Below are 25,554 nucleotides of genomic sequence, written 5' to 3'. Positions count from 1 at the left end.
GTGTATGTTATATCACGTGTATCATTACTGTCATCATTGGACAGTCCCTCTTTTAGGGATCATGAATGAGGATGTACTGTATGAATGCTAACTGACTCCATACTCACTTGATATAGGGGGAGGGGGAGGGCCTGGTAGAGTTGTGTATGGAGACGGTGCAAAAGGTTTGATACTGAAAGAGAATGATTATCACACACAGTTGAGGAATCAAACTTTTCAGTTTTCATCCAGCTGTGTTTATTCCACATATTTCCAAAAGTGAATTCCATGTGAAACCTGGTTATTCTAGTGGCATGTGGCTTTGGGCTTCATTGGCATGTCAGACAGACGTGGATCCACAGTATTATGACACGTTTCTCAACATAGGCATGTGTCTGTGGCTGCACCAGCTAGACGTAAGTCCACCTCTGCTTCACTCTGTCACCACTCCACATCATACATTTAGTGATGCTATTTACATACACTGATTGGTTGGTGGATTGATTATTTGATTGATGTTTCTCTGTGTGTGATTGTGGCACATCATTTCAGAGCGATGCTTAAGTGTGACACGTGAACGTACACAATGGGCCAAATCCTAACTTCAGATACGCTTTTTGTGCAAGTCATGCATAGATGTCAATGGAAGATTTACTTTAATATTGGAGTGACAAACATGGATCTCAAGTTAGGTGCTGTCATAGACTAATGTAACATTATGCCGCCAGTTTGTCATGAAATCACCCTATCGTGTAACGTCTTTACATCCCAAATGGCCAGAACGGAACGACTTTGCAAACAACTTCATAGCATGTTTGGTCTTCTCTCTCTCAGACGTGAAGCTGGTTGTGCCCTGGTCATAAAGTTAGTGCAGGAGCAGGACACATACTGAAGCAGAGTTAGTGCTGCCTTGTGCTACAGCTGGACTAGGAGGAAACTTACGCATAGCTGGTGCGGCCAAACCCAGGAGTCCTTCCCTGGTTGAGCTCTAGAATCAGCCTGATGTGCACAAATGCGATCCGTTAAACGTGCCAAAGAGAACCCGCCATTCCAATTCCAGTCACAAGTGTCAATCAAACAAACAAACAACCAATCAAACGAACGGTCCAAACACCTGAACCTGTCACTCAACAGATAGTAAACACAGTCATACTCACTCCTGAGAGGGGCCGGGTTGTCCTGGGATAGGGCCTGGCCAAAACTGGAAGGCAAAGATAAGTCGGTTTCACAGAGTTTCACAAAAGCTCTGTCCTCAAGTTATATATTCACAGGCTCATTTGGTCAAGCTTTACATGAAGTAGCTCAGGGACTGTACTGTACTCCCGTAGCCTACATCAATTACTAGTACAACAATAATGTAAATAGTGTCAATGCAGAGAAAAGGCCATCATTGCAACCCCAAACCCAGTGTAGAAGGGCTCACCCTGGCTTGCGGGGGGTAGGGAGAGTGGGGCAGTGGGGGTAGCTGGCTCTTGATCAGGCTCGGAGACACAATCTGAGCAGACGACAACGCTGCCATGTTCTGGAGGGCCTTGTCTTTAGATGCCTGGTCCTGTTGACGAGGAGGGGGAAGTGAGGGAGATGCACCACTAGAGAGCAGTCTAACACCTAGTATTCACTGACCTGGTTGACATAACTATTAGGCTACTCACAGTGCCCCGAGAGGAACACAGTTGGTTCAATAGTTTAAAAAACAACAACAGTTACAACAATTACTACTAGCTATCACTACTATATTTATACTGTAAATATAACATTATCTGATCTTCTTATGTACTTCTATTAGGATCTTTAGTAAACAAACAGCCAATCTAATAAATAAATGAAACATCTGAGTCTTAACTTCAACTACGTTTGGAGTACTAGTAGGCTACAATAATGAAAAAGAAGACGTGAAGAGAACATGTATATGATTAATTCATCGAAGCAGATCAAAAAGATTTTAAGCCACATAATCAAAGAGAACATTCCAGGAGTCACATGATTGTAATTAGTAGAGACCTTGAAGGAAATGCCTCCTGCAGAAAGACAGACTGTCTGTGTGAAACCGTGGTTGACACAACCACTCTTATTATGGAAAAAGACAGTAAAATACAACAAAGAGTTCCTCTTGTTTCAAAACAGAGAAACAGGACTCTTGATGAATATATACTGTAGGACTAATGGCCGCATTGGCCAGTACACTGCACTGTATGTGGTCAGATAACAATTGGAATGAATGTGATTTGTCTGGAACGTTCTGCTGATTGTAATGGTCAGAGATAGAAAAGCAAAGCGTAGATGGTTATGGTTAAGCTTGGCATGTTTGTACCTGGACAATCGAGAGCATTCAACTTTACTGTATGTCTACCAGCAACAAAACAATACTGAAACATCAGAAACAACACTTTGTGTGTGCCTCATCACACTTGAACCAGTATCTTAACCCTCATAGCAATATTGCAATCATATTGTCATTGTACAAAGCAGAGTAAGAGAGAAAAGTGAAGTATCTCTAAAGGCCAACACCTTGGTGTATTCTCATCACTGTGCAACTATGTGACATGTCGTAGAAGGAAACAAGATATCCTACATTTGCCTTGTTGGCAGTATTACTTCACGTCTTGAAATAGGAAAGACATGTACCTGTAGAAGCAGCAGAAATCTGACCTAAAGAATCTTCAAATGCCAAATCCTTAGTGTAAACAAAGTCAAATGAAAGTACCAAAACACAGCGAGTGCACTGTGTGAAACTGGTAGCAGTGATTTACTGAGCCACAACTGACTATAGACTCTGACCAGGTAGAGGAACACAATGTTTATGTTTATGTTTATGTTTCTCTACAGTATCACAATGTGACGATTCTAGCACTAGTACCGTACATATTGGTAGTGGATGGGGTCATAGAACTGCGAACAGAAGATCTCTGAACCTATGCTCTCCAAAAATGCGTTGCCTTATAATTGGACCAAAATATCACAGTGAAAATAATTACAATATTATTTTGGCGATGCTCAATCGGATTGTGATTTTGGTCCTTCAAAGTATTGATCAGAAAAAGTGTCTGGTTTTGGATCCACATTCTACCATGCCTCAACATCCTCTTGGATCACAATTTGTATCAATAATAGCCTATGGACATGGACGCATTTTGCTACACCCGCAATAACATCTGCTAAATATGTGTTCATGTTTGCTGTTGCAGACTTGTTTTTGTACGTAGCATACACTAAACAAGTGTCACAGAGAAGTGTGTCCTCAGAGAAGCATAACCACCCTGCAAAAACATGATAATCAATGATTATCATGATCAGGTACGATGCACAGCAATGTGGTTCCAAGCACCCACGTTTCCTATGGCTAAAATCTGCTTTATTATAGGATAGCAGTGAGGTTGGGTTGCCATGCCAGCAGAGGGCATTAGCAGAGTGGACAATCCACTGGCACCGCCAAGCAGGTGGGAAGCAAATCGTAAAAGTCAAATCCACTTACCAAATTCATGGCCTAAATCAAAGGAAAGAGAAACCATTAGTATACACATCTAAAGGCATATAATTATAGGGATATTGTGATAAACTATGGGTTTGCTAATAGGCTGTGTCAGTACAAACTAAAAACATAAATAATGAACAAGTTCTAGATGTACTGTATGTAGGCCACTAGGATGTTGACATAAAATGAATGTTCTTATCCCTGAAGAAAAGTTAGCTAACACTAACTGAAAGACAGCAGGAATACTTCACAATACAGATAGAGTTAGGTAACTAACTGAAAGACAACAGGTATAACTCATTATAATGATCGAGTTAGGTAACTAACTAAAAGACAACAGGTAAAATTAATTATAGAGATAGAGTTAGGTAACTAACTGAAAGACAACAGGTATAACTCATTATAATGATCGAGTTAGGTAACTAACTGAAAGACAACAGGTAAAATTAATTATAGAGATAGAGTTAGGTAACTAACTGAAAGACAACAGGTAAAATTAATTATAGAGATAGAGTTAGGTAACTAACTAAAAGACAACAGGTATAATTCATTATATAGATAGTTAGGTAACTAACTGAAAGACAGCAGGTAAAATTCATTATAGAGATAGAGTTAGGTAACTAACTAAAAGACAACAGGTATAATTCATTATATAGATAGAGTTAGGTAACTAACTGAAAGACAACAGGTATAATTCATTATATAGATAGAGTTAGGTAACTAACTGAAAGACAACAGGTATAACTCATTATAATGATCGAGTTAGGTAACTAACTAAAAGACAACAGGTAAAATTAATTATAGAGATAGAGTTAGGTAACTAACTGAAAGACAACAGGTATAACTCATTATAATGATCGAGTTAGGTAACTAACTGAAAGACAACAGGTAAAATTAATTATAGAGATAGAGTTAGGTAACTAACTGAAAGACAACAGGTAAAATTAATTATAGAGATAGAGTTAGGTAACTAACTAAAAGACAACAGGTATAATTCATTATATAGATAGTTAGGTAACTAACTGAAAGACAGCAGGTAAAATTCATTATAGAGATAGAGTTAGGTAACTAACTGAAAGACAACAGGTATAATTCATTATGGAGATAGAGTTAGGTAACACTAACTAAAAGACAACAGGTATAATTCATTATATAGATAGTTAGGTAACTAACTGAAAGACAACAGGTATAATTCATTATAAAGAGAGTTAGGTAACTAACTGAAAGACAACAGGTATAATTCATTATAATGATCGAGTTAGGTAACTAACTGAAAGACAACAGGTATAATTCATTATAGAGATCGAGTTAGGTAACTAACTGAAAGACAACAGGTATAATTCATTATAGAGATAGAGTTAGGTAACTAACTGAAAGACAACAGGTATAATTCATTATAGAGATAGAGTTAGGTAACTAACTGAAAGACAACAGGTATAATTCATTATAGAGATAGAGTTAGGTAACTAACTGAAAGACAACAGGTAAAATTAATTATAGAGATAGAGTTAGGTAACTAACTAAAAGACAACAGGTATAATTCATTATAGAGATAGAGTTAGGTAACTAACTAAAAGACAACAGGTATAATTCATTATAGAGATAGAGTTAGGTAACTAACTGAAAGACAACAGGTATAATTCATTATAGAGATAGAGTTAGGTAACTAACTAAAAGACAACAGGTATAATTCATTATAGAGATAGATTTAGGTAACACTAACTGAAAGACAACAGGTATAATTCATTATAGAGATAGTTAGGTAACTAACTGAAAGACAACAGGTATAATTCATTATAGAGATAGAGTTAGGTAACAGTAACTAAAAGACAACAGGTATAATTCATTATGTAGATAGTTAGGTAACTAACTGAAAGACAGCAGGTATAATTCATTATAGAGATCGAGTTAGGTAACTAACTGAAAGACAACAGGTATAATTCATTATAATTCATTATAGAGATAGATAGTTAGGTAACTAACTGAAAGACTAAAAGACAACAGGTATAATTCATTATAGAGATAGAGTTAGGTAAAAGACAACAGGTATAATTCATTATAGAGAAAGTAACACTAACTGAAAGACAACAGGTATAATTCATTATAGAGATAGAGTTAGGTAACTAACTAAAAGACAACAGGTATAATTCATTATAGAGATAGAGTTAGGTAACACTAACTGAAAGACAGCAGGTATAATTCATTATAGAGATAGAGTTAGGTAACTAACTAAATGACAACAGGTATAATTCATTATAGAGATATAAGTTATCATACATTATGATACACACATAAATGTATTGCAAGACTTTATAATGACTTAGTGTCATCTCCTTTTGAGCCTGTTGGAAAAACTGTCACATACAAAGGCAGGACATATAGTGTTTTATTATTAACTCATTCTAAGGATAATGCATTAAATCTGTTCGGTCTAAGCCAGGGGTGTTAAACATATGACATGTGGGCTGCTTATCATCAGCAAAATGAATACTAAAGCAAGAGCAGAATGCTAAACTAACTATAACATCTCTGATGTAGTTATACCTTAATACTCCATAAGGAGTCCTGATGTAAGGAAATGAGAGCTGAATTTATCTGGGACAGGAACTAAGCAATGGACAATAATGTAGGGAAGGGTACAGTATTTCCCTCTCATTCAAATACATGTCCAAACATTGAGGTGGTTACAATAATCAGTCTACTAGATACAGTCTACTAGAAAATAAATAGAGAAGTCTAAATAAAGAAGGTCCAATAAACTTCAATGTATGTAGAGGGTGAACTACCAACTACATTTTTGGGAAATGATTTATACAGTATGCTAACTGACGGTAATATACACTTGAACACAATTTAACTGCACACAGGAACACTTTAACTGTACGCTGATTCACTTTGTGTTTGTAATTGTTTTGGGGTTGAGGGATTGAATGAAGATCTAAACTGGATGAGGATTAGTGTAACTGTAACACCTCTGCCTGCCGTCCTCTGATGGAATGAAGACAAGTGGCATATGTTCATTATATATTCATATAAATATATATAATATATATATAGGACAATGACCCTAAGCAATGACCATATATATATATATTTGGGGCAAAAAAAGTATTTAGTCAGCCACCAATTGTGCAAGTTTTCCCACTTAAAAAGATGCGAGAGGCCTGTAATGTTCATCATTGGTACACTTCAACTATGACAGACAAAATTAGAAGAAAAATCCAGAAAATTACATTGTAGGATTTTTAATGAATTTATTTGCAAATTATGGTGGAAAATAAGTATTTGGTCAATAACAAAAGTTTATCTCAATACTTTGTTATATACCCTTCGTTGGCAATGACAGAGATCAAACATTTTCTGTAAGTCTTCACAAGTTTTTCACACACCATTGCTGGTATTTTGGCCCATTCCTCCATGCAGATCTCCTCTAGAGCAGTGATGTTTTGGGGCTGTTGCTGGGCAACACAGACTTTCAACTCCCTCCAAAGATTTTCTATGGGGTTGAGATCTGGAGACTGGCTAGGCTACTCCAGGACCTTGAAATGTTTCTTACGAAGCCACACCTTCGTTGCCCGGGCGGTGTGTTTGGGATCATTGTCATGCTGAATGACCCAGCCACGTTTCATCTTCAATGCCCTTGCTGATGGAAGGAGGTTTTCACTCAAAATCTCATGATACATGTCCCCATTCATTCTCTCCTTTACACGGATGGTCCCTTTGCAGAAAAACAGCCCCAAAGCATGATGTTTCCACCCCCATGCTTCACAGTAGGTATGGTGTTCTTTGGATGCAACTCAGCATTCGTTGTCCTCCAAACACGACGAGATGAGTTTTTACCAAAAAGTTAGATTTTGGTTTCATCTGACCATATGACATTCTCCCAATCTTCTTCTGGATCATCCAAATGCTCTTTAGCAAACTTCAGATGGGCCTGGACATGTACTGGCTTAAGCAGGGGGACACGTCTGGCACTGCAGGATTTGAGTCCCTGGCGGCGTAGTGTGTTACTGATGGTAGGATTTGTTACTTTGGTCCCAGCTCTCTGTAGGTCATTCACTAGGTCCTCCAGTGTGGTTCTGGGATTTTTGCTCACCGTTCTTGTGATCATTTTGACCCCACGGGGTGAGATCTTGCGTGGAGCCCCAGATCGAGGGAGATTATCAGTGGTCTTGTATGTCTTCCATTTCCTAATAATTGCTCCCACAGTTGATTTCTTCAAACCAAGCTGCTTGCCTATTGCAGATTCAGTCTTCCCAGCCTGGTGCAGGTCTACAATTTTGTTTCTGGTGTCCTTTGACAGCTCTTTGGTCTTGGCCATAGTGGAGTTTGGAGTGTGACTGTTTGAGGTTGTGGACAGGTGTCTTTTATACTGATAACAATTTCAAACAGGTGCCATTAATACAGGTAACGAGTAGAGGACAGAGGGGCCTCTTAAAGAAGAAGTTACAGGTCTGAGAGCCAGAAATCTTGCTTGTTTGTAGGTGACCAAATATTTATTTTCCACCATAATTTGCAAATAAATTAATTAAAAATCCTACAATGTGATTTTCTGGATTTGTTTTTCTCATTTTGTCTGTCATAGTTGAAGTGTACCTATGACGGAAATTACAGGCCTCTCATCTTTTTAAGTGGGAGAACTTGCACAATTGGTGGCTGACTAAATACTTTTTTACCCCACTGTATATATATATATATATATATATATATATATATATATATATATATATATATATATATATATATATATATATATATATATATATATACATATGTATATATATGCATCCGGGAAACTATTCAGGCCCCTTGATTTTTTTTGTTACAGTCTTAATTTAAAATGTATTAAATTGTTTTTCCCCCTCATCAATCTACACACAATACCCTATAATGACAAAGCAAAAACAGGTTTATAGAAAATGTTGTCTTGGCTGTGTGCTTAGGGTCATTGTCCTGTTGGAAGGAGAACCTTCGCCCCAGTCTGAGGTCCTGAGCGCTCTGGAGCAGGTTTTCATCAAGGATCTCTCTGCACTTTGCTCTCTTCATCTTTCCCCTCTATCTTGACTAGACTCCCAGTCCCTGCCACTGAAAAACATCCCCACAGCATGATGCTGCCACCCCCATGCTTCACTGTAGGGATGGTGGCAGGTTTCCTCCAGACGTGACGCTTGGCATTCAGGCCAAAGAGTTCAATCTCTGTCTCATCAGATCAGAGGATCTTGTTTCTCATTGTCTGACAGTCCTTTAAGTTTCTCCCATCTCCACAGAGGAACTCTGGAGCTCTGTCAGAGTGACCATCGGGTTTTTGGTCACCTCCCTGACCAAGGCCTTTTTTCCCCTGATTGCTCAGTTTGGCCTGGCGGCCAGCTTTAGGAATAGTCTTGGTGATTCCAAACGTCTTCCATTTAAGAATGATGGAGGCCACTGTGTTCTTGGGGACCTTCAATGCTGCAGACATTTTTTGCATTGACACAATCCTGTCTCGGAGCTCTATGGACAATTCCTTCGACCTCATGGCTTGGTTTTTGCTCTGACATGCACAATCAACTGTGGGCCTTTCTATAGACAGGTGTGTCTATATAATTAATGTACAATTAATTGTATTTACCACAGGTGGACTCCAATCAAGTTGTAGAAACTTCTCAAGGATGATCTATACCATCTAAGGATGATGATCAATGGAAACAGGATGCACCTGAGCTCTATTTCTCGTCTCATAACAAAGGGTCTGAATACTTAGGTATTTCTGTTTAAGCTTTAGCTTTGTCATTATGGGGTATTGTATGTAGACTGATGAGGAAAATGCTAATTTAATCAATTTTAGAATAAGGCTATATGTAGCGTGATGTGGAAAAGGTCAAAGGGTCTGAATACTTTCAGAATGCACTGTACATGTATATATATTCTGCTGAAAATAAGCAGAAGGAGCATGATGAGAAATAGGGCACACCCAATATTATCTGGAAATAGTAGAAGTATAGCAGAAGTATACAGGTACAGCAGGACACTTGTTCTAAGCATACTGCTATAGTAGTGTATAGAGTATGATGGTTTAATTCTAACATGTAGGTATTTGCATACGATTGGAGTAGTTAACTCTCATACAGAAGAACATTCAGAGACATCCAATGGAGATTGGGGTCAGAGCGGAGAGAAGGGTTGAAGGCAGAGGAAGATTTGAGGAAAGCCTGTAGGCAGAAGCATGGCTAGCATAGGTACAGTAGGGACAGGCGTGCAGCTGTAGCGACAAGGCCATCATGCAGCAACACCGTTCACCACAGACAGATCATACTGCTCACAGCATTCCTCTAGGCTACACCACAGGCTGAGTTACTATATACAGGATAAGCAGTAAAATAAAGGCAGCTCCTATAATGTAATTTCTTTACAGCTTTGTACAGTTCTGTACTAAGCATTGAGATGTATTTCAGTGGTCAACAGATGACCATATTTTTTAGCCTGTTGAGCCCTGTGCCGTGCATGCATGGTAGCTACTAGCTATAACTTGTTGCTCTAGTCTCTCCCAGACACGTTAGCCTACATGATGAGTCACACAGTGACCTCAAGCCAATACACCCCTATGCAGACTGGGGGTCTCCTACAGTACTATTTACCAGGGTTGGTATGTTCTAGTCATGGAGAACCTATCCATCTACGGCTGTAAGAAGAACTAAAGTACTAATTGGTTAGCGCAAAGCCAAGCCTTGACCAGCCCCGCCCAGCCCGCAGAGAAGCGCATACCTTCAGCTTTGACTGGATCTCGCGAGATTTTCTCCGGGCGAGAACCTGCAAATGGCTAGAAACCTGCAGAGAAGAAGAGCCAAGAGGAGAAGAGCCAAGAGAAGAAGAGAAAGGGAGACCGAGAGAGAGACGACAAGAGAGGCCGTAACCAAGGAGGAAAGAGAAGCCCAGTCACAGTAGGCAGGAGGCCTGTTCAGTAGCACCTACCTTGATACCTGCTTGGTATTCTCGAACTTTCTTCCGTGCTAACACCTGTATGTGACTAGATACCTAAAGGGGTGCGAGACAGTTATAAAAATCATAGAGTACACACACACACACATGGACATACACATGGATACAAACACACACTCACCAAACACACAGACGGATATACACATGAATACAAGCACACACACACACACACACACACACACACACACACACACACACACACACACACACACACACACACACACACACGGACATAGACATGGATACAAGCACACACATACCAAACACACACACACACACACGGACATACACATGGATACAAGCACAAACATACCAAAACACACACACACACACACGGACATACACATGGATACAAGCACATACACACATGCACGCCCACACCAAACACAAACACACACAATATTATACAGCACCTCGAACATTAAATGAAGGCGATTCACACACCACTACATTATTTGTATTTTTTTGTATCTTTGATTTGAGTTGATGGTGTTACTTGTCTTCAGTACAAATAGAAAAGACAGACAAATGTAATTTCTACAAATTAACAGAATACTGACACAATTGGCTGAGCTGTTACTGCAATACACCTACAGTTGAAGTCAGAAGTTTACATACACCTTAGCCAAATACATTTAAACTCAGTTTTTAACAATTCCTGACATTTAATCCTAGTAAAAATTCTCTGTCTTAGATCAGTTAGGATCACCACTTTATTTTAAGAGTGTGAAATGTCAGAATAACAGTAGAGAGAATGATTTATTTAAGCTTTTATTTATTTCATCACATTCCCAATGGGTCAGAAGTTTACATACACTCAAAAAGTATTTGGTAGCATGTCCTTTAAATTGTTTAACTTGGGTCAAACGTGCCAGGCAGCCTTCCACAATAAGTTGGGAGAGTTTTGGCCCATTCCTCCTGACAGAGCTGGTGTAACCGAGTCAGGTTTGTAGGCCTCTTTGCTCGCACATGCTTTTTTAGTTCTGCCCACAAATTTTCTATTGGATTGAGGTCAGGGCTTTGTGATGGCCACTCCAATACCTGGACTTTGTTGTCCTTAAGCCATTTTGCCACAACTTTGGAAGTATGCTTGGGGTCATTGTCCATTTGTAAGACCCATTTGCCACCAAGCTTTTTTTTATTTTTTTTTTTTTTTTTACCTTTATTTAACCAGGCAAGTCAGTTAAGAACAAATTCTTATTTTCAATTTTCAATCTCCCCTTTAACTTCCAGACTGATGTCTTGAGATGTTGCTTCAATATATCCACATAATTTTCCATCCTCATGATGCTATCTATGTTGTGAAGTGCACCAGTCCCTCCTGCAGCAAAGCACCCCCACAACATGATGCTGCCATCCCCGTGCTTCACGGTTGGGATGGTGTTCTTCAGCTTGCAAGCCTTCCCCTTTTTCCTCCAAACATAACGAAGGTCATTATGGCCAAAGTTTTATTTTTATTTCAAGCAAAGAGGCACTGAGTTTGAAGGTAAGCCTTGAAATATATCCACAGGTACACCTCCAATTTACTCAAATGATTAGCCTATCAGAAGCTTCTAAAGCCATTACATCATTTTCTGGAATTTTCCAAACTGTTTAAAGGCACAGTCAACTTACTGTATGTAAACTTCTGACCTGCTGAAATTGTGATACAGTGAATTATAAGTGAAATAATCTGTCTGTAAACAATTGTTGGAAAAATTACTTGTGCCATGCACTTGTGCCTAACCGATTTGCCAAAACTATAGTTTGTTAACATGACATTTTTGGAGTGGTTGAAAAACAAGCTTTAATGGCTCCAACCTAAGTGTATGTAAACTTCCGACTTCAACTGTTCCCATGTTCCAAATGTTACAGCTACAGGATATCTAATATGTCTTGTAGACTTTTCTATCTCAATGCCATCAGACTGTTAAACAGCCGTCACTAGCACAGAGAGGCTGCAGCCTACATACGCAGACTTGAAATCATTTGCCACTTTAATAAATGGAAAACTCATCACTTTAAATAATGCCACTTTAATAATGTTTACAAATCTGGAATTACTCATCTCATATGTATATACTGTATTCTATACTATCTACAGTATCTCAGTCTATGCCGCTCTGACATTGTCCGTCCATATATTAATATATTCTTAATTCCATTCCTTTACTTAGATTTGTGTGTATTAGGTATTTGTTGTGAAATTGGCAGAGATGTTACTTGTTAGATATTACTGCACTGTCGGAACAAGAAGCACAAGCATTTCCCTACACCCGCAATAACATCTGCTAAACATGCGTAAGTGACAAATAACATTTGATTTAATTTGATTTCTAATAATAAAGGTAAAATGGTTCAGGATATGAGTGTCTGCTAAATGACTTCAATGTAAAATCATTACAAAGTCTGAGTGGTAAAACACTTTTATCAACCCATTGCTGAAAAATAAAAAAGTATTGTTACCTGTTTTCTGGTGCGGGTTTTGCCTGTCCTCAGCTTGATGTACCTAGCTATCAACTCATTACGACCTGGAACAGAGAGGTGAACAACACCATGAAGAATACAACCTGGAAACAAATCTCATTGACACATTTAGCAACCATACAGCTTTTCTATAGCTGGTACACAGATGATAAAAGAGTAGGCTCTGAACTATGGTCAGTTAAGCATTTTTCACCCAAAAGATTGTTCATATTTGGAAATAAAAGGCTGATTCTAGATCTGTGTCTGTGGGCGACTTCTACGTTAACATGATTATCCAAAACAACCACAAGGTGGAGCTAAAGGTCTGCTGGTAAATAGCTACAGGATCTCAACAGAATGCTAGGTGCCGCACACCGTCGACCTCCCAAAAGGTTCTTCTTTGGAACACACACATTACTCAACCTCTCAGTCAGTAGGCGAACATTTCTTTATATCACTGACCCTGGGACACCACTTCCAAAATGTTTTCAACAGGCGTATAAAACAACGACAACTGGCTAGTTCAGGAGCTTTGATTTCATTAGCTCGTCTGACACCTCCTGACTTTTAGCTCATGCGTCACATAATTACATACACAGTACTTTAAAAAAATAGAAGGAACATGTTGTTCATTATGTAACATCTACACTTGACATTCTGCACAAACAGGTCGGGCAGAGAAGGGCCTTCTATTCTTGGCTTTAATGGCTTTATCTCAGACAGATGACAGGGGCTTTAAAGGGGTTACTTTTCTCTGAATGCAACTTATCTGAACATTTTTCAAAAGAGAGCAACCGAACAGTGGAATCTATCAATGCTCAAAGTGATTAGTATTTTCCAGGGTTGTTAGGTCAAGTTTGTTGAATTTTCCAGGTACAGTTTGTGTTTCATTGTACTAGGTAGGGAGGTCTGCATCTCAAAAATCTAATTTTAACATTTGCTGACAAGTAAGAGAAATTATAGGAAGTTCCCCGCAAGAGGATCGGTGTGAATGTGCATCAGTATATATCTGTGTTTATGTGAAAGAAGGAGATAAATAAATAGAGGGAGAAAAAGAGAGCGAAAGAAAGTGAGAAAGAGAGACAACAGTATCATGAATAATGACCTAAACTCCCCCACAAACCAGCCACCCGCTCATGGCACTCACTCTAAAACACATACACACACACACGTTTGTTTTACTATCCTTCTGGGCACCAAACAATTTGTGACTGACTGCCTTGATTCGGTCTCATGTAGCAACATTTGAAATGTTTTTATTTTATTTTTTACTTTCGATAAAAGCAGAGACACAGAGCTACTAAATGGTATATCATACACTGCATTTAAGGAACAATGGGAAAGTAATTCTGCTTTGAAAGTTGATTAACTTGTAACCACACTTTAAAGAAAATGGCCTTTGAATGTTTTGCTAGACCTACTGGAGAGCTTTTCTTTGTCTACACACATTCAGCATCGTTCACACACTCTTTTTCATTCATTTTTTATTTATCCGTTATTTTACCAGGTAAGTTGACTGAGAACACGTTCTCATTTGCAGCAACGACCTGGGGAATAGTTACAGGGGAGAGGAGGGGGATGAATGAGCCAATTGTAAACTGGGGATTATTAGGTGACCGTGATGGTTTGAGGGCCAGATTGGGAATTTAGCCAGGACATCGGGGTTAACACCCCTACTCTTACGATAAGTGCCATGGGATCTTTATTATATATATTTTTTTAAACCAGAGGAAAGAGTGCATCCTACTGGCCCTCCAACACCACATCCAGCAGCATCCATCCAGGGACTGACCAGGACCAACCCTGCTTAGCTTCAGCAGTAAACCAGCAGTGGTATGCAGGGTGGTATGCTGCTAAGCTTTAGCTCCACCAATCTCTTTAAGGGTTGATCCGAGTGTTCTGTCCTAAAAACAGCAGTCAAAAACCCAAGCTATCTGGCTAACAGTTGTCGCAGTGACATTCTATTAAAATGGACACTTGCCTAGTGGAGTCTTTTGTTAAGACATGTAGCTAGCTAAACAATTAACCATAATCACAACTCATGATGTTACTACCCTGTATGAATCTGCAAGTAGCTAACCAACCAGGTTCAATGTTAGCTAGCTATCAATAGGCTATAACAAGCAAATGGTTCTGAGATACGAATAATAAGTTCATACACGTAACGTTTGCTAGCGAGCCAGCCAGCTAACGTTAGCTGGCTACCTAACAGTACACTTTAACTTGAAATGAAAACCACTTTGTCAAAATTAGAGAAATGTGTAATACCTAAAAAAAATGTAGCTAGCGAGACTATCGTACCAGTATTCATGGTTGGACGCTTCTCCCTGTCACGGATGCTATGGTTGCCCTTAGTTTGAAGATGTAATCCGGAGACAGATGTTTTCTCCATCTCCTTAGCTATCATACTCTAATTCCACTGATTTCAAAACTCGGTCCTCCAGAAAGTGGAGAGCAACACTTATGCAGTTCTACTAAGCAATATATATATATTTTTAAAGCAGTGTTAGACAGGATTACCTACACATGCTAACCAGCTCAAATAGACAGAATTATATTTGTATTTACAGATGACATACAAGTTTGTTATTCACAATGACGGCCAACCCCAGCCAAACCCTGCCCTCACCAGAACAACACTGGGCCAATTGTGCACCACACTATGAGACTCCTGATTACAGCCAGATGTGATACAGCCCAGGATCAAACCAGGGTCAGTAGTGACACCTCCTGCACTGTGATGCAGTGCCTTAACCACTGTGCCACTCAGGAGCCCGAAAGGAACATGAAAGTTCACATGTTCTGCCAAAAAACACATTTTTATCAAAATAAAAAAATATTACTTTCAAACTGCTCTCGTGTGAAGTAGTGACCCGCGACATACGCCTAGTTTCCTGAAACAGGTCACATTTATTCCCATTCAAAATCATTTTATCCCTAACCCCTAACCGGAAGGTTGCAAGTTCAAATCCTCGAGCTGACAAGGTACAAATCTGTTGTTCTGCCCCTGAACAGGCAGTTAACCCACTGTTCCTAGGCCATCATTGAAAATAAGAAATTGTTCTTTAACTGACTTGCCTAGTTAAATAAAGGTAAATAATAAACCCCTAACTCCTAATCCTAATTGTAACCCTGAGCCTGAAATTGCCTTTTTCCTTGTGAGGACCAGCGAAATGCCCACACTTATCTGAATGTTCCTCGTTTAGGATTTCTGGACTCCACAAGGATAGTGAAACAAAACACACACACACACACACACACACACACACACACACACACACACACACACACACACACACACACACACACACACACACACACACACACACACACACACACAGTCCAAGTTACGAACAAAGGATAGCCAAAGCTTTACATTATTGCAAACCCATGTTGAAAAAAGCCCTGTGACAGGCCAAGTCAACTGACTTCAGACAGCACCTCAAACACAATGACAGGAGAAAAGCTGACAATATGCCTTTTTCCTTGGTCCTTGGCCTGCGTTAGGCTCTGCTCTGCTAGGTGTAATTAACATAAAAGTACTATATGTTAGGAGATGAGTGCTGGCAGGACTTGAGCCCTCTCTCTCTCTCTCCTTTTGTTCTCTCTCTTCCCCTGTCTATCTCTCTCTCCCTCATCTCTCTCTCTCTCTCTCTCCACCCTATCGCTCGGTCTCTTTCTCTCTCTCTACTGAGATGAGCTGCTTGGCCAGCCGATACTGAACTGAAGCAGCCAGTCAGTCAGCCAGCCGGCCCCTCCCCCTGGATTAGGAGGGACACACCCGCCCCAGCGCCTCCACATTCCGAGCATTCCTCCCAGCCTGTCACATCTGTGCTAGCCAGTCTGATTGGCCAGGTCCCTACTAGCGCAGCCGGTGCGGACTGCGGACACACACATGCACACAGCGCTAAGCAAGGGTTAACTGGCTGGGGTGGAGGTTGAGGGTGGGGTGAGGAGTTGGGGTTGGGGGTGAGAGGTACGGGGTCAAGGGTCAGGGGTTGAGGAGGGAGGATTAAAAATATATACACTGCTCAAAAAAATAAAGGGAACACTTAAACAACACAATGTAACTCCAAGTCAATCACACTTCTGTGAAATCAAACTGTCCACTTAGGAAGTAACACTGATTGACAATAAATTTCACATGCACTTGTGCAAATGGAATAGACAACAGGTGGAAATAATAGGCAATTAGCAAGACACCCCCAATAAAGGAGTTGTTCTGCAGGTGGTAACCACAAAACACTTCTCAGTTCCTATGCTTTCTGGCTGATGTTTTGGTCACTTTTGAATGCTGGCGGTGCTTTCACTCTAGTGGTAGCATGAGACGGAGTCTACAACCCACACAAATGGCTCAGGTAGTGCAGCTCATCCAGGGTGGAACATCAATGCGAGATGTGGAAAGAAGGTTTGCTGTGTCTGTCAACGTAGTGTCCAGACCATGGAGACCAGGAGACAGGCCAGTACATCAGGAGACATGGAGGAGGCCGTAGGAGGGCAACAACCCAGCAGCAGGAGCGCTACCTCCGCCTTTGTGCAAGGAGGAGCAGGAGGAGCACTGCCAGAGCCCTGCAAAATGACCTCCAGCAGGCCACAAATGTGCATGTGTCTGCTCAAATGGTCAGACTCCATGAGGGTGGTATGAGGGCCGAACGTCCACAGATGGGGGTTGTGTTTTACAGCCCAACACCATGCAAGACGTTTGGCATTTGCCAGAGAACACCAAGATTGGCAAATTCGCCACTGGCGCCGTGTGCTCTTCACAGATGAAAGCAGGTTCACACTGGGCACGTGACAGACGTGACAGAGTCTGGAGACGCCGTGGAGAACGTTCTGCTGCTGCAACATCCTCCAGCATGACCGGTTTGGCGGTGGGTCAGTCATGGTGTGGGGTGGCATTTCTTTGGGGGGCCGCACAGCCCTCCATGAGCTCGCCAGAGGTAGCCTGACTGCCATTAGGTAGCGAGATGAGATTCTCAGACCCCTTGTGTGACCATATGCTGGTGCGGTTGGCCCTGGGTTCCTCCTAATGCAAGACAATGCTAGACCTCATGTGGCTGGAGTGTGTCACCATTTCCTGTAAGAGGAAGGCATTGATGCTATGGACTGGCCCGCCCGTTCCACAGACCTGAATCCAATTGAGCACATCTGGGACATCATGTCTCGCTCCATCCACCAACGCCACGTTGCACCACAGACTGTCCAGGAGTTGGTGGATGCTTTAGTCCAGGTCTGGGAGGTGATCCCTCAGGAGACCATCCGCCACCTCATCAGGAGCATGCCCAGGCGTTGTAGGGAGGTCATACAGGCACGTGGAGGCCACACACACTACTGAGCCTCATTTTGACTTGTTTTAAGGACATTACATCAAAGTTGGATCAGCCTGTAGTGTGGTTTTCCACTTTAATTTTGAGTGACTCCAAATCCAGACCTCCATGGGTTGATAAATTTGATTTCCATTGACACTTTTTGTATGATTTTGTTGTCAGCACATTCAACTATGTAAAGAAAAAAGTATTTAATAAGAATATTTCATTCATTCAGATCTAGGATGTGTTATTTTAGTGTTCCCTTTATTTTTTTGAGCAGTGTATATATATTTAACCTTTATTTAACCAGGTAGGCAAGTTGAGAACAAGTTCTCATTTAAAATTGCGACCTGGCCAAGATAAAGCAAAGCAGTTCGACACATTCAACAACACAGAGTTACACATGGAATAAAACAAACATACAGTCAATAATACAGTAGAAAAATAAGTCTATATACGATGTGAGCAAATTAGGTGAGATAAGGGAGGTAAAGGCAAAAAAGGCCATGGTGGCAAAGTAAATACAATGGGTTTGGCGACGAGTATGAAGTGAGGGCCAGCCAACGGGAGCGTATAGGTCGCAGTGGTGGGTAGTATATTGGGCTTTGGTGACAAAATGGATGGCACTGTGATAGACTGCATCCAATTTATTGAGAAGGGAGGCTATTTTGTAAATGACATCGCCAAAGTCAAGGATCGGTAGGATGGTCAGTTTTACGAGGGAATGTTTGGCAGCATGAGTGAAGGATGCTTTGTTGCGAAATAGGAAGCCAATTCTAGATTTAACTTTGGATTGGAGATGTTTGATGTGAGTCTGGAAGGAGAGTTTACAGTCTAACCAGACACCTAGGTATTTGTAGTTGTCCACATATTCTAAGACAGAACCGCCCAGAGTAGTGATGCTGGACGGGCGGGCAGGTGCAGGCAGCGATCAGTTGAAGAGCATGCATTTAGTTTTACTTGTATTTAAGAGCAGTTGGAGGTCACGGAAGGAGAATTGTATGGCATTGAAGCTTGTCTGGAGGGTTGTTAACACAGTGTCCAAAGAAGGGCCAGAAGTATACAGAATGGTGTCGTCTGCGTAGAGGTGGATCAGAAACTCACCAGCAGCAAGAGCGACATCATTGATGTACAGTGCCTTGCGAAAGTATTCGGCCCCCTTGAACTTTGCGACCTTTTGCCACATTTCAGGCTTCAAACATAAAGATATAAAACTGTATTTTTTGTGAAGAATCAACAACAAGTGGGACACAATCATGAAGTGGAACGACATTTATTGGATATTTCAAACTTTTTTAACAAATCAAAAACTGAAAAATTGGGCGTGCAAAATTATTCAGCCCCCTTAAGTTAATACTTTGTAGCGCCACCTTTTGCTGCGATTACAGCTGTAAGTTGCTTGGGGTATGTCTCTATCAGTTTTGCACATCGAGACTGAATTTTTTTCCCATTCCTCCTTGCAAAACAGCTCGAGCTCAGTGAGGTTGGATGGAGAGCATTTGTGAACAGCAGTTTTTAGTTCTTTCCACAGATTCTCGATTGGATTCAGGTCTGGACTTTGACTTGGCCATTCTAACACCTGGATATGTTTATTTTTGAACCATTCCATTGTAGATTTTGCTTTATGTTTTGGATCATTGTCTTGTTGGAAGACAAATCTCCGTCCCAGTCTCAGGTCTTTTGCAGACTCCATCAGGTTTTCTTCCAGAATGGTCCTGTATTTGGCTCCATCCATCTTCCCATCAATTTTAACCATCTTCCCTGTCCCTGCTGAAGAAAAGCAGGCCCAAACCATGATGCTACCACCACCATGTTTGACAGTGGGTATGGTGTGTTCAGGGCGATGATCTGTGTTGCTTTTACGCCAAACATAACGTTTTGCATTGTTGCCAAAAAGTTCAATTTTGGTTTCATCTGACCAGAGCACATGTTTGTTGTGTCTCCCAGGTGGCGTCTGGCAAACTTTAAATGACACTTTTTGGCTTTTTGGCTTTCTTCTTGCCACTCTTCCATAAAGGCCAGATTTGTGCAATATACGACTGATTGTTGTCCTATGGACAGTCTCCCACCTCAGCTGTAGATCTCTGCAGTTCATCCAGAGTGATCATGGGCATCTTGGCTGCATCTCTGATCAGTCTTCTCCTTGTATGAGCTGAAAGTTTAGAGGGACGGCCAGGTCTTGGTAGATTTGCAGTGGTCTGATACTCCTTCCATTTCAATATTATCGCTTGCACAGTGCTCCTTGGGATGTTTAAAGCTTGGGAAATGTTTTTGTATCCAAATCCGGCTTTAAACTTCTTCACAACAGTATCTCAGACCTGCCTGGTGTGTTCCTCGTTCTTCATGATGCTCTCTGCGCTTTAGTGGACCTCTGAGACTATCACAGTGCAGGTGCATTTATACGGAGACTTGATTACACACAGGTGGATTGTATTTATCATCATTAGTCATTTAGGTCAACATTGGATCATTCAGAGATCCTCACTGAACTTCTGGAGAGAGTTTGCTGCACTGAAAGTAAAGGGGCTGAATAATTTTGCACGGGCAATTTTTCAGTTTTTGATTTGTTAAAAAAGTTTGAAATATCCAATAAATGTCGTTCCACTTCATGATTGTGTCCCACTTGTTGTTGATTCTTCACAAAAAAATACAGTTTTATATCTTTATGTTTGAGGCCTGAAATGTGGCAAAAGGTCGCAAAGTTCAAGGGGGCCGAATACTTTCGCAAGGCACTGTATACAGAGAAGAGAGTCGGCCCAAGAATTGAACCCTGTGGCACCCCCGTAGAGACTGCCAGAGGCCCGGACAACAGGCCCTCCGATTTGACACACTGAACTCTATCAGAGAAGTAGTTGGTGAACCAGGCGAGGCAATCATTTGAGAAACCAAGGCTATTGAGTCTGCCGATGAGGATGTGGTGATTGACAGAGTCGAAAGCCTTGGCCAGGTCAATGAATATTGCTGCACAGTATTGTTTCTTATCGATGGCGGTTAAGATATCGTTTAGGACCTTGAGCGTGGCTGAGGTGCACCCATGACCAGCTCTGAAATTGCATAGCGGAGAAGGTGCGGTGGGATGGTCGGTAATCTGTTTGTTGACTTGGCTTTCAAAGTCCTTAGAAAGGCAGAGTAGGATAGATATAGGTATGTAGCAGTTTGGGTCAAGAGTGTCCCCCCCCCCTTTGAAGAGGGGGATGACTGCAGCTGCTTTCCAATCCTTGGGAATCTCAGACAACACGAAAGAGAGGTTGAGCAGGCTAGTAATATGGGTTGCAACAATTTCGGCAGATAATTTTAGAAAGAAAGGGTCCAGATTGTCTAGCCCGGCTGATTTGTAGCGGTCCAGATTTTGCAGCTCTTTCAGAACATTAGCTGACTGGATTTGGGAGATGAAGAAATGGGGAAGGCTTGGGCGAGTTGCTGTGGGGGGTACCGCGCAGTTGACCGGGGTAGGGGTAGCCAGGTGGAAAGCATGGCCAGCCGTAGAAAAATGCTTATTGAAATTCTTAATTATAGTGGATTTATCGGTGGTGACAGAGTTTCCTATCCTCAGTGCAGTGGGCTGCTGGGAGGAGGTGCTCTTATTCTCCATGGACTTTACAGTGTCCCCGAACGTTTTTGAATTTGTGTTGCAGGATGCAAATTTCTGCTTGAAAAAGCTAGCCTTGGCTTTTCTAACTGCCTGTGTATATTGGTTTCTGACTTCCCTGAAAAGTTTCATATCACAGGGGCTGTTCGATGCTAATGCAGAACGCCATAGGATGTTTTTGTGTTGGTTAAGGGCAGTCAGGTCTGGAGTGAACCAAGGGCTATATCTGTTCCTGGTTCTAAATTTCTTGAATGGGGCATGCTTATTTAAGAGGGTGAGGAAGGCATTTAAAAACAATAACCAGGCATCCTCTACTGACGGGATGAGGTCAATATCCTTCCAGGAAACATGGGTCAAGTCGATTAGAAAGGCCTGCTCGCTGAAGTTTTTCAGGGAGCGTTTGACAGTGATGATTGGAGGTCGCTTGACCGCTGACCCATTACGGATGCAGGCAATGAGGCAGTGATCTTGGTTGAAAACAGCAGAGGTGTATTTAGAGGGCAAGTTGGTTAGGATGATATGTATGAGGATGCCCGTGTTTATGGCTTTGGTGTTAGATTGTAGGATGGCTGGGGTGTTAAGCATGTTCCAGTTTAGGTCACCTAGCAGCACGAGCTCTGAAGTTAGATGGGGGGCAATCAGTTCACATATCGCATCCAGAGCACAGCTGGGGTCAGAGAGGGGTTTATAGCAGGCGGCAACAGTGAGAGACTTGTTTTTAGAGTGTTGGATTTTTAAAAGTAGAAGTTCAAATAGTTTGGGTACAGACCTGGATCGTAGGATAGAACTCTGTAGGCTATCTCTGCAGTAGATTGCAACACCGCCCCCTTTGGTCGTTCTATCTTGTCTGAAAATGTTGTAGTTAGGAATGGAGATTTCAGAGTTTTTGATGGTCTTCCTAAGCCAGAATTCAGACACGGCTAGGACATCCGGGTTGGCAGACTGTGCTAAAGCAGTGAATAAAACAAACTTAGGGAGGAGGCTTCTGATGTTAACCTCTTGAAACTCCCCATCCCGGATCCAGGATTGTGACTAAGCCTCAGGCTCATTAGCATAACGCAACGTTAACGATTTCTGAAAATCGCAAATAAAATTAAAATAATGCGTTTGCTCTCAAGCTTAGCCTTTTCTTAACAACACTGTCATCTCAGATTTTCAAAATATGCTTTTGAACCATAGAAATTGACTAATTTGTGTAAGAGTATGCAAAGCTAGCATAGCATTTTGTGTAGCATGTAGCACGCAACATTTTCACAAAAGCCAGATAACCAAATAAATAAAATCATTTACCTTTGAAGAGCTTCTGATGTTTTCAATGAGGAGACTCCCAGCCACATACCAAATGCGCAGTGTTTCCTGAAAGCGTCTGTGTGTAGGAGAAATTGTTCCGTTTTCTACATTGCGCCTGGCTACCGAAACGAACCGAAAATGCAGTCACCTACAACGTGAAACTTTTTCCGGATTAGCTACATAATATCGACCGAAACATGGCAAACGTTGTTTGGAATCAATCCTCAAGGTGTTTTTTCACATATCTCTTCATTGACATGCAGTTCGTGGAAGCTTGCTTCTCTCTCTGTGCCCCATGGAAAAATACTGGCAGGTGACTTTTGCGCACCAATTTCGGCGCAGGACACCGGGCGGACACGTGGTAAATGTGGTCTCTTATGGTCAATCTTCCAACGATCTGCCTACAAATACGTCACAATGCTGCAGACACCTTGGGGAAACGACAGAAAGGGCAGACTCATTCCTCTTGCGTTCACAGCCATATAAGGAGATCATGAAAGACAGAGCCTCAAAAATCCTTGTCATTTCCTGGATGCCAAGTCATCTTGGTTTTGCCTGAAGCTCACGTTAAAGGGCACGCACAGAGAAGATATTTGTATTTCTGGACACGTCAGAGTGTTTTCTTTCGAACAGTAGCAATTATATGCATAGTCGAGCATCTTTTTGTGACAAAATATCTTGTTTAAAACGGGAACGTTTTTCTTCCAAAAATTAAATAGCGCCACCATAAGTGTAAGAGGTTAACATGCATAAAACCAAGGCTATTACGGTTACAGAAGTCATCAAAAGAGAGTGTCTGGGGAATAGGAGTGGAGCTTGGCACTGCAGGGTCTGGATTCACCTATACATCACCAGAGGAACAGAGGAGTAGGATAAGGGTACGGCTAAAAGCTATGAGAATTGGTCGTATAGGACGTCCGGAACAGAGAGTAAAAGGATGTTTCTGGGGGCGATAAAATAGCTTCAAGGTATAATGAACAGCAAAAGTATGGTAGGATGTGAATACAGTGGAGGTAACCTTAGGCATTGAGTGATGATGAGAGAGATATTGTCTCTAGAAATAGAGTTGAAACCAGGTGATGTCATCGCATGTGTGGGTGGTGGAACTGAGAGGTTGGATAAGGTATAATGAGCAGGGCTAGAGGCTCTACAGGGAAATAAGCCAATAAACACTAACCAGAACAGCAATGGACATGGCATATTGACATTAAGGAGAGGCATGCTTAGCCAAGTGATCATAAGGGTCGAGTGAGTAGTGAGGTTGGTTGGGGTCTTGGCGATTCATACAGCTAGCCGGGCCAAGGTTAGCAAGCTGGCAGAGGATGGAGGTCATGTTTTTAGCCACCTCGTGCGTTTCCGTTGGTAGATTAGTGGGGTTCGGTGTGGTAGAGGGGACCAATCCAATTGGCAAAATAGATATAGTTATAGTAACCCAAGAAAATTGTCCGATAGACTTATTAAGATAGTAGCCGATAAGCCAGCTAAAGATTAGCGGGCCGCAGATGGGCATTCAGGTAACGTCGCGATGGAGGGGCCAGTTGGATAACTCCCTCGGGCAGATAACATTGGTAGTCCAGTCATGAAGGCCCGGTGGGGCTCCGCATCGGCAGTAAAACGGGTCCGGATAGGTGATTGTAGCCCAGGAGTGGCTGATGGAACTCTTCAGCTAGCTAGCTCCGGAATAATTGATGTTTGCTCCGGGACCGGCGTAAGCAATTGTCACTCGGATAGCAGCTAGCTAGCTGCAAGATCCAGGTGTAAATGTCCAGAGCTTGGGGTAGAAATCCGGGGATATGGAGAGAAAATAGGTCCGGTATGCTCTTGTCTGAGTCGTGTTGTACAAAACTGGCGATAGTTTTACGAGCTAAAGGATAGCTGATAACCACCAACCGTGGTTAGCTGAATACTAACGTTAGCCAGTAAACTGGCTAGCTTCTATTGTGGATTTCAGATTTTAGGTGAATAATACTTTTTAAAATATTTTTTATTGGTGAGGTGGGTTGCAGGAGAGTGATTTGAAATTGAGATTTAAAAAAACAAAAAATAAAAAGATATGCGAAGAAAAGATGTAAATATATATATACACGGGATACGACAAGACAAGGACAAAGGACATCTGACTGCTATGCCATCTTGGGACAATATGATAGGGAGTGAGGGGTAGGGGTGGAGGGTGAGGGGTTGGGATGGAGGGTTCTGGGGTTGAGGAGGGGGTGAGGGCTAGGTTGGGCGGAAGGGTGAAGGGTTGGGGTGGAGGGTGAGGGGTTGGGGTGGAGGGTGAGTGGTTGGGGGGAGGGGTTAGGGGTTAGGGGGGAGATTGGGAGTGGAGGGTGAGGGTTTGTGGGGAGGGTGGAGAATGAGGAGTTGGGCGGGGGTAGGTGGGCAGCTGGGGGGGTTGGAGGTGGAGAGTGAGGAGTTGGGGTGGGGGTAGGTGGGCAGCTGGGGGGGATTGGGGTGGAGGGTGAGGAGTTGGGGGTTAGGGTGGAGGGTGAAGA

General features: G+C 41.7%; 1 protein-coding gene across 1 annotated transcript in view; it reads right to left on the bottom strand.

Moving 5' to 3' along the window:
- LOC135540329 (transcriptional enhancer factor TEF-5-like) overlaps positions 1-25,554 on the bottom strand; it is a 94,973-nt gene that overhangs the window by 11,390 nt on the left and 58,029 nt on the right. Inside the window, 6 exon segments of the mRNA XM_064966916.1 lie at positions 108-172; positions 1,137-1,180; positions 1,403-1,531; positions 3,452-3,463; positions 10,400-10,462; positions 12,872-12,936. Of these exon segments, the coding sequence (XP_064822988.1) occupies positions 108-172; positions 1,137-1,180; positions 1,403-1,531; positions 3,452-3,463; positions 10,400-10,462; positions 12,872-12,936 (378 nt within the window).

This window comes from Oncorhynchus masou, chromosome 5 (genome assembly GCF_036934945.1).
Source record: "Oncorhynchus masou masou isolate Uvic2021 chromosome 5, UVic_Omas_1.1, whole genome shotgun sequence".
In the NCBI taxonomy this organism is placed as follows: Eukaryota; Metazoa; Chordata; class Actinopteri; order Salmoniformes; family Salmonidae; genus Oncorhynchus; species Oncorhynchus masou.
The sequence above is the reverse complement of the archived record's forward strand: the minus strand, read 5'-3'. Positions and strand labels throughout refer to the sequence as shown.